At 37.6% G+C, this 17,902-nt stretch overlaps 2 protein-coding genes across 4 annotated transcripts in view; one reads left to right on the top strand and one right to left on the bottom strand.

Annotated features, from left to right (window-relative positions):
* Window positions 1-399: 399 nt before the first annotated feature.
* Window positions 400-12,621, bottom strand: drc3 (dynein regulatory complex subunit 3). The gene is made up of 15 exons (XM_083566670.1): window positions 12,533-12,621; window positions 11,433-11,518; window positions 10,423-10,592; window positions 10,229-10,345; window positions 9,974-10,140; window positions 5,676-5,819; window positions 4,599-4,718; window positions 3,889-4,001; window positions 3,200-3,374; window positions 2,966-3,088; window positions 2,554-2,624; window positions 2,330-2,453; window positions 2,080-2,211; window positions 1,247-1,903; window positions 400-1,043 (listed from the first exon to the last, which is right to left on the bottom strand). The coding sequence occupies exons 3-14, from the start codon at window positions 10,580-10,582 to the stop codon at window positions 1,778-1,780; spliced, it is 1,572 nt and encodes a 523-aa protein (XP_083422796.1). The 5' UTR covers window positions 10,583-10,592; window positions 11,433-11,518; window positions 12,533-12,621; the 3' UTR covers window positions 400-1,043; window positions 1,247-1,777.
* Window positions 12,622-13,841: 1,220 nt separating this feature from the next.
* The window catches only part of tom1l2a (target of myb1 like 2 membrane trafficking protein a), a 28,103-nt gene continuing 24,042 nt past the window's right edge, over window positions 13,842-17,902 (top strand). For 2 of the 3 annotated variants that reach the window (XM_083566668.1, XM_083566667.1), the window contains exon 1: window positions 13,844-13,944. In XM_083566668.1, the coding sequence (XP_083422794.1) occupies window positions 13,893-13,944 (52 nt within the window). In that variant the 5' untranslated portion in view covers window positions 13,844-13,892. Of the gene's footprint in view, window positions 13,945-17,902 lie in introns of all 3 variants that reach the window. The other variant, XM_083566666.1, reaches the window with a different exon arrangement.

Below are 17,902 nucleotides of genomic sequence, written 5' to 3'. Positions count from 1 at the left end.
TGTTTCAGAAATGGTTTCTATAACGTTAGAGAAACGTTCTCCAAACCATCCGCAGGGTTACTGCAGGGTTATCTAAATGTTATAGGAACCTTTGTTAAAAGAAAAGAAAAAAAAGGAAAAAAAAATGTTCAAGGCTTTACATTATGCTGCCCAGAGGAAATTCATCCTGATGTCATTTTCTGTCTGGAGTCTGGGTCTGTTTTAAGGGGGAACTCCTGAGATAATCTCTATTTGTTATTGCAACACCTACCACCCCCTCTAGGTGGCAGACATGCCTAAGAAGTACGAAAAAGGACACAGAAATGTAATGTTAAAGCAGGGGTCCCCAAGCACTGGACGGTGGACCAGTAGCAGGCCGTGGATTATTTGCTACATATAAAGAATACAAACTTTAAAATGTTTGTTTTTCTTTTCATTTTATTGACTTTCATGGTCTCTAAATTACTTTCCCACTGACTTTGCATTATGGTGACAATACTGTCCATCTATCTGACCCCCAATCCACATTACAGTCAGTGGTTGATCCGATGAATTAGTTTGTTTTTGTACTTCTTTCACGAATGATTTGCTGTTAGTTTTCTAAAAGTGCTTACAACTTGAACAAATATCCACCTTCTTAAAATTTGAATATCTAATCAAATTATTGGACGTGATCAGATCTAATATAAATAACACAGAAGTTGCTGTTGTTGGCACACATTTTAAACAAAAAAAAACAACCCTTTCACAAAAACAAAGACAGATAGAGTGAGAAAGAGGGAAAGGAGGCCGCTAAAGGCAATTCAGCATTGCAAACATGGATTCAAAGCTCCAGCTGATAAATCCTCCTGTAAATTATAAAGTTTGTCACACTGTAAATAAGCACATTTCCCATTATAATCATGTGTCTTAGTTGATACTAGTAATCAACAGTATATCGTATTTATAATATATATTATTAAAATCATATTATAGTAGACCTATAAATAGTTAAAATGGTAATATATATGTTCTAAATATATGAAAAATATATGAAGCATTTAAATATCAAAATGTAAAACGGTCTTCCCGTGGGCTCACCACCTGCAGGAGGGACCGTAAGGGACCGGTGCTGAGAGGATTGGGCAGCAGTCGAAGGCGGGGGCCTTGACAGCCTGATCCCTGGACACGGAGAAGTGTCTGGGGAATCTGCTTAGACTGCTGCCCCCGCGACCCGAATTACGGATAAGCGGGAGAAGATGAAATGAAATTAAATGAAATGTAAAACAGTAAACAGTTTCTGTTATTATCAGCAATGTGTAATTGTGGAAAAACAGCAAAAAAAAAAAAAAAATCTGGAAATATTCAAGAGTGTGCTGTTTTCTTTTTTGCCCATGTATTTATAGCAACTGGATAATTTGTATTAACAAACACCCATCCCCTTAGTGCCCCTTTTTTGGTTTGGGCCACTGCCCCTCAAAATGTCAGTACACAGAACCAAAGCCACCCCACACCCCACCTCAGTGCATACCCACACAACCGACGATGCCTAATTCACTAGACATATACCTCTTCTAACACTGCAGTTATTTTGGCATGTTGCTATATATTATTTTTTTGTCAATACTTGTTTTGATGTTTTATTTTATTATCAGAATAAGGTTAATGGATGTGGTGAGGGAAGACAGGTAGTTGGTGTGAAAGAGGCAGATGTAGAGGACAGGGTGGTATAGAGATGGATGATCCGCTGTGGCGACCCCTTAAGGGAGCAGCCGAAAGAAGAAGAAGATTTTATTATCAGAATTAGTGGCAATTCATGTCAGTTCTTATTTGTTCTCTGGTGATCATCCAACAGTGTCTCCTCCAGTTGGTCCTTTGCAAAATCAATATATGTATGAATCTCTGAGATGCGTTTGCGATTCCTTTTAACCTCGTCATCTTGTATCTGTTGACACAAAAACATGTATTTATACTGCAGCTTACATTATTACCAAAAATATCAGAGCAATATTACAGCAGATCTCTTCATCTCATGTGCACTGTAATATAATACATTGTATTGAGTCCTTCACCAAAGGCCTGCCTAAGTAAAAGGCTCAATAGGTTTTGACTCTTTCCTACCATCTTTATTAGTGTATTCTTCCAGCTGTTGATCCGTGTCAAGAGGTCATCTTCTCTGTTGTCTATCTTCAGAAGGTGTATGTCGTGGGACGCACTGACCGCATTGATCACCATGTCTTTGTCAACAAAGAGCTAGACCACAAATCACTGATCAGTTAGACCAAACTTCTTTTCTGAGAATGTTTTATAGCTCTGTAATATTACCTCTATCTAGAAGTATATACTTAGATCTATCTGTTGTTCTACTAACCAACTTCACATCATCAGGCAAATCCTCTTCTAGCTCATTCTTAGCCGCTTTTTCCAGTGTTGCCACAGCAATCTCCAGCACATTCTCATGATGATGGTTCTCCAGATCTCGACACTGAGCAAATGTGCAGCGGAGTTAAAGAAAAGTGCATTTGTTTGACATTAATGTTTGACATTGACCAGAGATCAGACACTGGATTTGTTAAGTTGTTGTTAAAAGGATATATGCCTTGCACATGTTCCACAAAGCCTACAACCATGTCTGCTATGTTTCTCTCAAAGTCTTTGATGACGTCCTGAGAAAGGAAAAATGCATACAATTTATATGAACAGTTAAATGAATATATAAAGTAGAAGCAACTAAAATGTAGTTGTTTTAAAGTAGACATGCAAAATTACAAGATGTGCTAATACTCAGTAACAGGTGTTGTGGTGCTCTATCACTTTGGAGCTGATTATTTCCCTAAACTTAGTTTGTCTTATCATTTACATGTTATTAACTACAGAAAATAAAAAATACATCCACAACACCGTTTCTTTAACACCCATGTATTTCTAGATGTTGATTTGTACACAGAGGCATTGTCATTCAGGAGCAGTTTTATAGTTATATAGTATATATAGTTGCCCATCATACCTCTAACTGAGCCACTAGTTGCATCTCCAGATTTAGCAGAGTCTCATGAATCTGCATGATATCATCTTTGAGTCTGGCTTTCAACAAATTGTGGTCTGCAGCCTGCTGCATCTCAGCCATCACCTACAACAATCAAATATTATTTGGGTCATTTATGAGGCCAGCAATAAAAATGATTAGTGATTGCCTGCTCTCTGCTTAAGGCTGAGGCTATGAGGTAAAAAAGGAGCATACCTGTCTCCTGGACCTCTCAAAGTCAGTTATTAGTTGAGCTCCTCTCTGCTGATTGTCAGCACTGGCCTTTTGGAAGCAGGTGAAGAAGCATTCGATCTCATTCTGCCTTTGTGTGTGTTCTGTTAAACCTGCTTCAAAAATCTGCACACATAATGCCTCCAACTCTGTCTGATAGGTTTTAATGGAGTTAAAGAAGATTTGAAGATTTGAATTGAACGATTTTAATGACGTATATCAAATAAATGACTTTTTTTAGGAAATGGGGCAGGGCTGAACAGCTTGTGGTGGAGTTATACTGAATTTAAATCTGAAATGGAAACATTAAAACTTGAAATCGTAATCTTTTCGTGTTTGAGCTACAACAAGGGAATAATTAGCAAGATAACTGTAAAGAGTGATGGATAGTGAATTTTAGCAAACTGTATAGTCAATGTTAAAGATTTAACAACCTGCATATTTTTTTATCGAAAGCTACTAAATGGCAGCCATGTTAATTAGACAAGCTGAACCCTGACTTTCTGATCTTTATATTGGCCAAGAGGAGGAAAGCCATGTTCATATATATATATATATATATATATATATATATATATATATATATATATATATATATATATATATATATATAAAATCATCAGTCTGAGTATTATGACAGCCTAATTAAGAAATAAACTGCAAAGTAAGGATATGATTCCAGTAGTGTAGCAACCCCTGGAAGGTGTGCCAACTTAGATGCCTCAACATCATCCACAAACAGGCTTTCAAATAGATAAAGCCCATTCAAATATTCCACAAATGCATCCTGCAACAAACAAATTAGAAGAAATTGGTACTATTAATAAACTTTCATTCAGAAAATAGTATTAATAAGATCATGTCAACCAAATTGTAACATGCTGTGTTATTAAGAAATGTGTAGTCTCTTCAGCCTAATTTGTGCTAAGCAGGGATCATTCAAATAATATTTTCATTATCATTGTTATGGTACAATTAGACACATTTTGTTGCTGTTAAATAAAATCAGTGATTGTATTTTAAAAACAAAAACAACAGAACACCATTATTGCATCTGACTGATCTTTGTTTTTACTTGAAAGTTAGCTTACTAGCACTCATTTGGTGTAGGCACTGAGCCCAGTTAACTAATGTTTTTGATGATTGAACTATTCAAGAAGAGCTTGATTATGCAAGCTCTTCCCCTGCTCAGCATGTTATGCCTCACTACCAGTGTATAAATAGACCACTGTTGATCACACAAAGTGCTACACTCATTCAGAAAAAGCCTTCAGTTGTGATAGACCAAGTGCTGGTAGATCACACCCCTTTATATATTGTATAACGTTTTAATATTAACAAATATAATAATCTAAATAGCTATTGTCATTTTAAGGATCGTCACCTTATGCAGCTGAAGATCATCCTCCATCTTCTTCTGAACCTCTGCTACCTTCTGGTCCTTCAAGTCACTGAGTTTCATCTTTTCAACTGAACTCTGATACTGGGAATATGCGTCTTCTCGCTTGGAAATAAGCAGAGAACAAAGTAGAATGAATAACAAAAAAAAAGAAAATGACTGCATTAAATGTAATTACTATTATACATCCCATGTCGTATATTGTAGGATAATTATTATGTGATGTACATATTGTTCTATTGAATTCTTAATTCTGAGTTATTGGAAGGACTTCATTAATCTTTTTTAATAGTAGCTCTCTCAGTAGTGTCAACTGCAAACTAAATCACAGAGTGTTAAAATATGCTTTAATAGTAACAGTTAATTCACAGTTTTAAAAAAATGTGTGTAGATACGGTGAGCATGTCTGAAATGTAGACTTTTTGTTTTAGCATTTTTGGAAGGAAACAGAGATGACTGTTTTCCTTCCACAATTTTACAGGTCAAAACATTGTGTTTTGTGATTTCTTTGTAACAAGATTAGTTTTTATCATGTTGTTATCTTGTTTGTAACACAAAAAGACTCTGATAACTTTTTGACTTTGACTTTGATAACTGGAGCCATTTCTTGTCACTAATGTTTTTTAAGCTGATGAACAAAACATGACCTGATGTTCTTTAATAATAAATTGTCATATTTCTTTGAAATAGTTTCCTACTTTAGGATGTGTGTGTGTGTGTGTGTGTGTGTGTGTGTGTGTGTGTGTGTGTGTGTGTGTGTGTGTGTGTGTGTGTGTGTGTGTGTGTGCATGTTAGAGAGAAATAGAGAAAGTGAGAGAGAGAGAGAGAGAGAGAGAGAGAGAGAGAGAGAGAGAGAGAGAGAGAAAAGAGTGTGTGTTTTATTATTTCTTCTCAACTTCAACTTTTTACATAAATTATAGTAACATTTTATTGACTATAATGACATCAAAGGAAATCCTCAAAAGTAGATATTTTGTGGTGCTTGCATACTCGTGCACAATGCTTTCTCCTATCACTGTGTACTCTTAAGTTGTGTAATTAATACATTAATTTCTCACTTACAGTTTGTTTATCTAGTAGCCTGTAGTCGAGGTAAACCAGGTCTGGCAGGTGCGCAGCCACAAAAAATTTGTAGTTATCATTGCACATTGGATTTCCAGCAAGGTCAAGTGTGCGCAGATTCTTAAATTTTCTTAGGTATGTTACCTAAAACAGAGTGGGGATGAGAGGGAATATTGCATATCAGGCAGGATAATTGTTCTTTTGTGGATGTAAAATACGCTATATGAACCAAAGTACTGGGACACTGACATATGTCTTATTGTCTCCAAAGTCTGAGGCACACAATTGCATAGGATCTTCGGATGTGGTCAAACTACATGTTCCCTTCACTTAAACTTGGAGACCCAAACCTGTTTCAGCATGACAATACCCCTGTGCTCAAAGCCAGCTCAATGAGGATATGCTCTGCATGGGTTGTAGTGGAAGATCATGAGTGGCCTGCTTTTGAGCTCTCACCCCATACCTACTGAACACCTCTGGGATGAACCTTTAGGATTGGAACACTAACTGCACCCCAGGCAACACACTCAACCTACATCTTTACAACTTAACACCCTTCACAAATCAACAAAATCTAGTGGAACATCTTACCAGAAGAGTGGAAGTTATTATAACAGCAAATAAGGACTGAATTAGAATGTAATGTTAAAAAAAGCAAATAATCTTATTGTCAGATGTCCACAAACATCTTTTACATGTAGGGTATTTGTTTGCCACTAATCTATTTTTGATTATATCTTCTTCTTCTTCTTCTTTCGGCTGCTCCCATTAGGGGTCGCCACAGCGGATCATCCGTCTCCATACCACCCTGTCCTCTATATCTGCCTCTTTCACACCAACTACCTGCATGTCTTCCCTCACCACATCCATGAACCTCCTCCTTGGCCTTCCTCTTTTCCTCCTACCTGGTGGCTCCATCTTCAGCATTTTTCTACCAATATAATTCATGTCCCTTCTCTGCACATGTCCAAACCATCTCAATCTCGCCTCCCTCACCTTGTCACCAAAACATCCTACATGCGCTGTCCCTCTAATAAACTCATTTCTAATCTTGTCCATCCTTGTCACTCCCAACGAAAACCTCAACATCTTCAGCTCTGCTACCTCCAGCTCCACCTCCTGTCTTTTACTCAATGCCACTGTCTCTAATCCATACAACATCGCAGGTCTCACCACAGTCCTATAAACTTTCCCTTTCATTCTTGCAGATACTCTTCTATCACAAATCACTCCTGTCACTCTTCTCCACCCACTCCACCCTGCCTGCACTCTTTTCTTCACTTCCCTAACACACTCTCCATTACTTTGCACTGTTGACCCCAGGTACCTGAACTCCTCCACCTTCTCCACCTCTTCTCCCTGCAACCGCATCACTCCACTGCCCTCCCTCTCATTCACACACATGTACTCTGTCTTACTCCTACTGACTTTCATTCCCCTTCTCTCCAGCGCATATCTCCACCTCTCCAGGCTCTTCTCAACCTGCTCTCTACTCTCACCACAAATCACAATATCATCTGCAAACATCATAGTCCAGGGAGACTCCTGTCTGACCTCGTCCGTCAACCTGTCCATCACCACTGCAAACAGGAAAGGGCTCAGGGCCGATCCTTGATGCAGTCCAACCTTCACCCTGAACCAGTCTGTCGTACCTACTGCACACTTTACTGCCGTCACACTGTCCTCATACATGTCCTGCACCACCCTCACATACTTCTCTGACACACCTGACTTCCTCATACAATACCACAACTCCTCTCTCGGCACCCTGTCGTACGCTTTCTCTAAATCCACAAATACACAATGCAGCTCCTTCTGTCCTTCTCTATACTTCTCCATCAACATCCTCAAAGCAAATAAGGCATCTGTGGTGCTCTTCCTCGGCATGAAACCATACTGTTGCTCACAAATGGTCACCTCTTCTCTCAGCCTGGCTTCCACTACTCTTTCCCATAACTTCATGGTGTGACTGATCAACTTTATTCCCCTGTAGTTACTGCAGGTCTGCACATCTCCCCTATGCTTAAAGATCGGTACCAGCACACTCCTTCTCCATTCCTCAGGCATCCTCTCCCCTTCCAGAATCCAGTTAAACAATCTGGTTAAAAACTCCACTGCCATCTCTCCTAAACATCTCCACGCTTCTACCGGTATGTCATCTGGTCCAACCGACTTTCCATTCTTCATCCTCTTAATCGCTGCTCTCACTTCCTCCTTACTAATCCTATCTACATCCTGCTTCACCAACTCCACATCCTCCAACCTTCTCTCTCTCTGATTTTCCTCATTCATCAGCTGCTCAAAATACTCCCTCCATCTTCTCAACACACTCTCCTCACTAGTCAACACATTTCCCTCTCCATCCTTTACTGCTCTAACTTGCAGTACATCCTTCCTAGCTCGGTCCCTCTGCTTGGCCAATCGGTATAAATCCTTTTCTCCTTCCTTAGTGTCCAACCTCTTATACAGTTCCTCATATGCCTTTTCCTTGGCTTTCGCCACATCCCTTTTAACCTGCTGCCGCATCTCCTTGTACTCCTGCCTACTTTTCTCATCACTCTGTCGATCCCACTTCTGTTTTGCCAACCTCTTTCCCCTAATGCTCTCCTGCACTTCCTCATTCCACCACCACGTCTCCTTGTCTTGCTTTCTATTTCCAGATGTCACACCAAGTACTTTTCTAGCTGCATCCCTCATCACTCCTGCAGTAGTTGCCCAATCATCCGGCACCTCTTCACCACCACCAAGCCCCTGTCTGACCTCTTGCCTGAACCTCACACTACACTCTTCCTCCTTCAGTTTCCACCATCTTATTCTTCTTTCAAACCTTACTTTCCTCCTCTTCTTCTTCGCCTCCAAAACCATCCTACAGACCACCATCCGATGCTGTCTAGCTACACTGACCCCCGCCAACACCTTACAGTCTCCAATCTCCTTCAGGTTGCATCTCCTACACAGAAGATAATCCACCTGTGTGCACCTTCGTCCACTCTTATACGTCACCCTATGATCCTCCTTCTTCCTAAAATACGTGTTCACCACTGCCATTTCCATCCTTTTAGCAAAATCTACCACCATCTGTACCAACATTTAAAGTACCAACCCGAACCTCTACTCTCCTACACTGCTCCTTTTCCTGCCGTCTCTGTAGACGCCTTCCTCCTCTCCTTCTCCTTCTTCGGCCAACAGTAGCCCAATTTCCACCGGTACCCTGTCGGCTAACGATACCTGTGGCGGTCGTTGTTAACCCGGGCCTCGACCGATCCGGTATGAAATTCTCATTTGTGATCCGCATATTTGATTTGGCACATGTTTTACGCTGGATGCCCTTCCTAACGCAACCCTCCCCATTTACCCGGGCTTGGGACCGGCACTAAGAGTACACTGGCTTGTGCCCCCCTAATGGCTGGGTTCTATTTTTGATTATATAGCAGTTTTAAACAGAAAGCAGTTTTATAGAAATCCAGATATAGCCATATAAGCAAACCAGCAGTTCTTAAAAGATACAAACCGGTACCATCAAGTACAGTATACAAACAAACATATCCAAATAAGCAGCTGAAATTACATTTGTGTATATTCACACATACATATATTTTCTCTATATAATAAGTAACTATATAACATTGGTTCTCAAAGTGTGGGGCGCGTCCCTCTAGTGGGGAATAAAGACATGACAGGTTGGGTGCAATAAATGCAAACATTTCTGATTTTTTTCTTTAATCTTCATTAATAATTTTCTCTATTGATAATAAAGTTCATACACCTAAAGCAACTACAGAGAAAAAAGTTCTATTGTGCAAAAATAACTGCTTACTGCCGGTAAGTTGGGATAGTGAGATGGGCTGTTCAGATGTTGCTTCATTGAAAACAAGGTACAAATTTTGAAAAAACTTGCAGTGATAACGTTAACATACTGATGTGTTCTTTTTGTTCTTGACTTTCTTTATCACTCTTGCAAAATGTATTTGCTCTTTTTTATGCACAGATTGCAAAGTGACAGTAAGGTAAAGTGATATTTTCTCTATTTTTGTACCTGACACTATTTGATGCAATTGGTTTATAACTTGATATTTCAATACATTTAATTTAATTTAAATAAATGTTAAGTTTTTCATTGCCAATTTTTGGGGTGGCTTGGAGGCGGGGCTTGTAAATTCACCCCCCTCTAAAGTGGGGAATGGTAGAAAAAGTTTGAGAACCACTGCTTGAGCATAAAGTTAATAAACAATAATATATTTCTTGTCTTACAATCTTCACAATTAACAGAGTATTATTTAAACTGTTTTTGGACTTACATTTTCTAACTCTTTGATTAAATTGTTACCAATTGACACGATTTGCAGGTTTTGCAGTGCATCCATATTCTCTATTACAGAGATGCGATTGTTGAACAAACTCAGGTCCTGAAGTTTCACGAGTGTATCCAATCCTTCAATCACCTCAATATTATTGAAAGACAAGTCTATGACAACAATTAAAATAGAAGATCAAGTTGTAACATTTAAACATTAGAATATTTCAATGTTCTAAAGAAAAAAAGTGGAACTCACCAAGCCATACTAGGTTTGTAAGCATTTCTATTCCTTGAATCTTTTCAATTATATTATTGTCGAGTTGAAGCTTGGTTAACGACGTTAATTGCCATAGGTTTTCTATCTTCAAGATGTCTGAAAATAATAAAATAAGTCAAACATACAGCAGAATCAACAATGTAAACGTGCGCATTGGTATGTACAAATCTTACGTCTGTAGTCCAGGCGCAGATGAGACACTCTGTTGTAATTTAAGACTTCTTCTTTGACTATACATCCAGCCTGTTCTTTAGGTCCCTGCTCTTCAATTGCTTTTTCCAGCATTTCCTCATTAATTACGCAGGACTCTTTCATATTATATATTTCGTTCATTTTGATGATTCTGCAAAAGTGTGACACATATTACTAGCCTTGTTATTACACAGTATATGCAAATACCACTGGGTATTTTAGTTGCCCTGTTCATTAGTTTCCTTTCTTGCTGTTTAGTGATGCTGTATTAGTTTTTTGCCTTTTTCTGGCCTGTGATTCCTCCCTTTTTTGCAAAACCCAGGTATATCTACCATTCTCAAGTGCCTCAATAATTCATGTTCAAATCAAATAAAATGTATGATTTATTTTCACAATACAGGCCTTGACTGTCTTATGTCACAATAATCTTTTTGCCCCAGTATCCGAATTGTTTTGAAAAAGCTAATGAGTATTAAAGGGTGTTTGCTTATTTGTCCCTTGAAAAAAAAACTCTCACATGGTCATACATTCACATTTCCTATTAGCAAAACTACAAGTCAATTTTAACTGACATTTTTTTCTGATTCTCTTCTCCATTTCAATTCCACTGATTAATGGAGGCAGTAATATTAATATGCCTAATCATAAACAATTACAATGGTGAATAAGACAGATCCTGGTGATTCAGATACATTTCTTAACTAAATCTGTTGTCTTTTAATTAGGCTATCTGGACATTTAAAATGTTGAGACTTCAGATGTAATTGTGAATACTTGATCAAAACTTGACAGATTTTGTGTAAGAAGATTAGTCTTAGCTATTAGTTATAAATGTTTGTTAATCAGTCTCTGTATGTCACATGTTTAAAAAAATTGATTTTTGTACAGTATTCTGCTGCAGGTTTTTTCAGACAACCACAAACTTATATGTAGGTTTGTGAAAGAAAACACAAAAGCATTAATGGTTCAGCTTTGGACTGTTCGGGCTGACCTTTCCTCACGATGTACAGCTTTTCTCGAGTCTGTCTTGTAAATGGCCTTGTAAGTATACCTGCAACCAAATCAATTTCTTCTCCTCTGTCAGGAATGGAAAAACAACAGCAATTAAATCCACATGAACTAATTTGAGCTTTTTCAGTTTGCAGCAGATGCGGATTGTGAGCTCTGATTAGCGCATTCTCTGACCATTTAGTCAAAAAACTTAAAAATGCTGGAAATACTGTGTTTGCATGCCTGCTAGAGGCCTTCTGAATGGGTAAAGTCAGATTAATTAAAGCAACAGTTTCAGGCAATATAAAATATGATGCTAAAAAATCCAGCAGTATTACTGGATACTTAGGACATTTAAAGGCAAATATTTTTGTACTTTTACTCCAGTAAAAGTTTTAAAACAGCACTTTTACTGGAGTAATATTTTACCTATAATAAAAAATTCAATGTAAACTTTCACTCGTTGGTGCAGCAGAAGCAGCACACCAAAGAGAGAAGCTATGAAATAAAAATAATGTACTATTAGGGATAATTTAATACATATTCATGGATTAAAATATATTAAAATGTAAGTCAGTGATTCTGATAGAGTGCAGAAAAGGTCTTGCTGGCCCTCACAGCCCACCACTGATAAGAATGCATTTTGCAAGCTGTTAAAGCGTCATAAATCCCCTCCCTCATATTAACAAGATTAAAAAATAGCTTAACGTAATAATTAATATAATTTATTATAGTAATTATATAACAAAAAAATATTTCAGGGCAGTTCACTGTGCCTTTGTTACAATTATACCTGTATTACTATAATAACCTGTTCGCAAATTAGTATTGATATATTTGTCTTTTAGACATTATATAAATTTTATTCTATTCAGATTATGTGATATGATTTGCGCCATTACCTAACCAAGGTTACCGAACCAAGGTTTTAAGCCAATGCAGTTCATTAGAGAATGGCAGAGAACTCGCCCTTCTAGCCCAGAATTACTATTTTAGTAAAAAGCAATACAATAATAACAATATAAACATATTTAATACGAAAGATCCCCAAAAAAAAGTAAAAAAAAAAAAAAAGAACGAATCAGTAAAAAACTAACTCACCTCTTCGGGTTGTTTACATATGAACGCGTTCGAGCATCTGTTGCCTAGCAACAGAACAGAGTCTTAGGGTGCGTTCAATAAAATGAAACGTTATAGAGGGTCTTTAATAGAAGATGGTCAAATGTTAGCTGATTTGGATATTTACATCATCTGACGTTTATCACTGGTGGCAATTTTTATTTGAATGCTGTTAAAGAACAAATCGTTTATTCAATGTGTGTGGTACTTTTTATATTTAATCTTTTTTGCATTACCATGTGTTTTTATCATGTATTTTTGGGATATACAGACAAATCAGTATATACATTGCAAATGATTAATGTGTGTTAGAATATATATATATTTGAAGCATGAATGAGAACAATGTAGTTTGTTTTGAACTTGTAAAAGAGTGATTTGTAAAAAGTAATAATAGTGTCAAAACTATTTATGGAAGGCGGTTTAAAAGCTTCTTGACTTTCCGTGTTAGAAGGTCATGAACAGGCTAAAACCTGGACCATGAATAAATCATAATACTTAAATAAAAAATAGATTGACTGGTTTTATCATCATTATATTATAACATTAGAAAGAACCTAGTTATTTGAATAATAATAGATAATGAACTAAATGGTATATGAATATATATGGTGGATGAAGTAAAAGGTAAAAAAAAAATATATATATATATATATGGTTGTTACCGCAAGTTTGGAAGAGGATTAAAGACTGGGGCCTTTCTTGAAACCGCCTGATTGTTTTCTGCTAAATAAGAATGCTTTCTCCTTTGACATCACAAAGCTGGATCCTCAACTTAGTTTCATTTACTTGCCATTTTCACTTTTTTTTTTTTTTAGTCAATTTGTTAGTTTTGATAAGAATTGGCCACAATATGTGTAATAGTAATATACATTGTTTAATGCTTTAATTAACACCAAAAATGCATGATAAATTTATAAATTACTGACAAAAATCGAAACTGCAAATCAGTGGTGAAAGAGAAATAAAAGAAACAAAATAGGGACATGCTTTTAAAGAATAATTCTAATCTTTGAGGAACTTTTTTGCATTGGACTTTCACCCCACAAAAATGCAGATTTTTTTCTCTTATATAAACACATTATGTTTTTTTTTGTTTGCTTGGAGTTAATGGTAACATCGACTCCTATATACAATTAATTAGGCTTACTGTGGCAATCGGTTTATAGTTAAGCAAAATGAGCTTGGAGCCTGTGAATGTAGCACAGATCTTTTGATTGACGCGTATTATTGCCAATCAATAAAGAGTTTTAACTGCATTGTCCAATTACATTTCTCTGTGGAAGACCCTGGCCCGCCCACTGTCCTCTCGCCTGCTTGTGCACAGTTTGTTGTCATCAAGATGGAGTTCTTGTTGGGGAATCCGTTCAGCACTCCCGTCGGCCAGTGCATTGGTAAGTTTCACTCCAACACAAGGCTTTTATTTAAACGTTTGGTTCTGAGGAAAACATCTTGTGTAACACGCTTCTTTCATTTCAGCGCATTGCATAGTGAATTAGCATACTCCCGGCTAGTTGTTCCGGTCGCTGTTGAATTAGCTTAGCTGGCTAGGAGGCTAACCGTGTTAGCGAAACTGTTTCACTGTAACGAGTCATTCTTTAGTGTCACTGATCAACTCCGCTTCCGAGTCATAGTAAAAAAAAAACACAGCTCAATTTATTTATTTATTTTAATTTTATTAATGTTGTAATATTGTACGACAAGGCAATACATCTGGTGTACACACTTGGAGATCATACGTCATAAGTGCGTGACGTCATTTAGGTTTTCCCAACGTATTTTACATTAAGCCAGAACCCAACCACCAGGATCAGGACCGGTACCGAGCCGCCAGCAAGAAGAAAAAACTTTGAAATTCTTTTTTCACCCCATTATTTAATAATACATATAAACTAATTATAAAATAATAATAAAACTTCCCCCACTTGTTTGTCACATTTTTCTATGCATTTACATTTTCCATTAATTAAACTTGCAATGTTTTGAAATTGAAATTGCATTATGCTGAGTTGAGTTTTAGGTAATTAATTAAATCATATAATATGTATAATAGTAATATATAGTATGCGCGTTGTCAAAAATCCTTTTTTGGCAAACTGGTCCGTGATGCAAAAAAGAAGAGGGGGTCGAACAGTTCTTTCAGACAAGCTGACCATAGTCAAGTCAAGTCAAGTCAAGTCAAGTCAAGTTTATTTCTATAGCGCTTTTCACAACAGACATTGTCTCAAAGCAGCTTTACAGAAATCAACAGTTAAGGTGAATGATGTGTATTTATCCCTGATGAGCAGCCGTGGTGACTGTGACAAGGAAAAACTCCCTTAGATGTTATGAGGAAGAAACCTTGAGAGGAGCCAGACTCAAAAGGGGAACCCATCCTCATTTGTGTGACATCAAGAGTGTGATCATAAATCTTTCAACAATACAGAACACTGTAGAGTGAGAATTAACATGAGCACTGGAGTATAAGATTATAAGTGATGTTGTTTCTGCAGTCTTATACATTTGTGATCATCACAGATCCAGCATCAGCTTCTCCATGCCAGAGCCTTTAAACACTTCAGGAGGTCCAATGTCAAAACTCCACACATGTAGTGGGATCCAGTTGGCACTGGTACGTCTCAAGATGGTTAAGGATGTTTGCGAGTTTGGCATCTACTTTTTCAAAGGTCCGTAATCATCACGAGGTGGGAGGTGACTGGAGCTGGCCAAACCTCAGGGTGTCTCGGGATGGGGAGAGAAAGAGAAGCAGTGGAGAGAAATTAGCGTAGCTGCTGTTCATGATATTAACAGCACAAGTTGATAATGTGCATGTGATCAGATGTTCTGGAGCACAAGGTTATGATGTGATGTGTGTTATGTGTAGGCTTTGCTAAAAAGATATGTTTTTAATCTGCACTTAAACTGGGTGAGTGTGTCTGAGCCCAGAACACTGTCAGGAAGACTATTCCAGAGTTTAGGAGCTAAATGTGAAAATGCTCTACCGCCTTCAGTGGACTTTGCTATTCTAGGAACTACTAGAAGTCCAGAGTTTTGAGATCTCAGGGAGCGTGGCGGATTGAAGCGTGTTAAAAGACTAGATAGGTACGTGTGAGCCGAACCATTAAGTGCTTTATAAGTAAGAAGTAATAGTTTGTAGTCTATTCGAAACTTAACAGGAAGCCAGTGCAGGGATGATAAGATTGGGGTTATGTGATCATATTTTCCATAGTGTCCACACTCCTCCAGCACTGATCAGACTTTAGCACCAGCATTATTATAAAAAGCAATGTTGGATCTTCGTTTTCTTTTTTTTTTCCATTTCTGAATTGATTCTTCCTATTTTCAATACGTTCAGTATGCTTATAAATATAGTGTGAATATGATGTTTTGGGTCACTTTAACACCTATGAACCCGAATAGGTTTATTTATTGTTCCAACATTATACAGTACAGTGCAGAGTGAAACTGATAAGAAAAGGTGCTACATAAGACAACATAAATTAACAACAAAGTCCATCATCAGCGACAGAATTACAGCAAAACATATTTTGTTAACAATAAATAATTAAGCGGGACATAGAGCCGAGAATATGCTTGTATTTTCTTTTACGTTCGGTTTTTCACGTTTTGTCTCCTAATATTTGTTAATTCAAGTATCCCGAACACATCGCATGACTTCAGAACTACAGCTCTGTCTTTTGGATCGGTTTGTGCCTTGAGGGTCAGATTCGCAGCTTGTCTCTCACTAACTATTAAAAATGTCGCCAAAGTACATAAAATTTTTGATTCACCTCCTGCACTTTGGTTGATTAAGAATCACATTGCTTACTCACACCAGACATCGACTGACTGTTTGGACCTGAGTGATTGCTGCTAGGATTCACCTGCCTAAATAAACCTTACTTCAGGGTGGGCATCACACAGGGGGTTTGATTCAAATTAGGGCTGCTGCTATTGTTTATTATAGTAATCAAGCGTTCTAACAATTATTCCATGGATTAATCGGATAAGTACTTTTTTTTAATTAAAGAGCAATGCTAAATGAGAGAGATAAAAGAAAACAAATCTCTTAAAATGAATAAATAATTAGTTTTTCTTTTTAGAAAAATGTACATATTTATTGCTGGAATTGCATAGAAGAATGTCGGTGAAAATGAAACCTATTTAGTGCATTTAATAGCCATTTTACATCAAAATGCAAATACAGTGCGTTCAAAAAGTCCCTCCGCAGTGGCCGTGTAGAGTAGGTTATAGGAAAATATCAATTTAAAGAAACTCTTAATTATTCCTGCTCGTATTTATTTATTAAATCCCGCAGTATCGTGATGTGGTTTACACGCACTAAAGCCGTGTATTTATCGGCAGGTTTAAAAACGTGCTCCATTACCTGCTCTCATTTTCTTTATTTTTTTTGTTTGAAATGATCCCTAACTTTGGAAACTTTCTGGCGTATTCTTTGGTGTAAATCTTCGCCTCGCCCCTCGCTGTTTTCTTCCCGTTTCTCCCTTTTTCATTCTGCAGTGTCTCCTGTCCAGAGTTTAGCAGGTGGTACGTCAGTAATAATGGTTCGTGGGAAACACAGTGCTCCATGGACTAAGCGAAGCCGTGTAATTTGCCTCGATGAATTTTTGTACTCAAGTTACTCGAGAAATCGTTAAAGCCATAATTCTGATCGAATAATCGCTGCATGTGTGAAAGCATCCAGAGTATCAACTGCTACCAAGCTGTTTTTTGAACTTGTATCCGAACTGTTCTCTTGCCAAGCTGTGTGAGAGAACGTGGTTTTGGACACGTTTATAAAATGTAATACAGCAAAAAGGTGAAGGGCACTGGAAAGGTACCAGGGCCAGTGCCATCCTAGGCTCTGCCTCCTTCAACCTTCACAAGCAATTTTTGATTAAAAAAAGCTGTTCGTTTTATAACACAAACCAAGTGTCATTGTCAATATGTTTTAGGAAAGAACCTGCTACGATCTTCCTGGCAGCACAGGTTTCCTGTATGATTCAGCAGCGTGTTGTGTAAAAATGGAGATGCATGAATCATGCGCAGGCGTGCGTTTTCTTGATCGTCTCGCAGAATATTCGCGAATATTTTGCAAATAAATAATGTGGATATTTAGTAAAGAAAAGTACCCATGGAGGCAAACGGGCTGTTGTGTGTGTGGCTTGGTGGCTGTTTACTGACTTGAAATTGAACCTGCTGTTGACTGATGAGGAAAGCGAACTAGAATAATTGAGGGCAATAGTAAATAGGTCAGGGCCCTGCTAAAATGATTATGAAAACGATAACTCTTGTTTTGAGTCATGGAAGAAACCATTTCTGAGCTGCCATAAAACTCCCTAAGAGCCTGGATGGAAAATGCCTACTTGGTTC

The sequence above is a fragment of the Silurus aristotelis genome, assembly GCF_946808225.1.
Source record: "Silurus aristotelis genome assembly, chromosome: 17".
Taxonomy (NCBI): domain Eukaryota; kingdom Metazoa; phylum Chordata; class Actinopteri; order Siluriformes; family Siluridae; genus Silurus; species Silurus aristotelis.
Note: the sequence above shows the minus strand (reverse complement) of the source record. Positions and strands in the feature narration are given on the sequence as shown.

Bases quoted from the DNA above. Each gene is read 5' to 3' on its own strand.
- drc3 (XM_083566670.1), bottom strand. From the start codon at position 10,582: ATGAACGAAATATATAATATGAAAGAGTCCTGCGTAATTAATGAGGAA. The intron at 10,141-10,228 runs GTGAGTTCCACT...TTGTTGTCATAG, and splicing joins TACAAACCTAGTATGGCTTG to ACTTGTCTTTCAATAATATT. The intron at 2,625-2,965 runs GTATGATGGGCA...TTCCTTTCTCAG, and splicing joins AACTAGTGGCTCAGTTAGAG to GACGTCATCAAAGACTTTGA.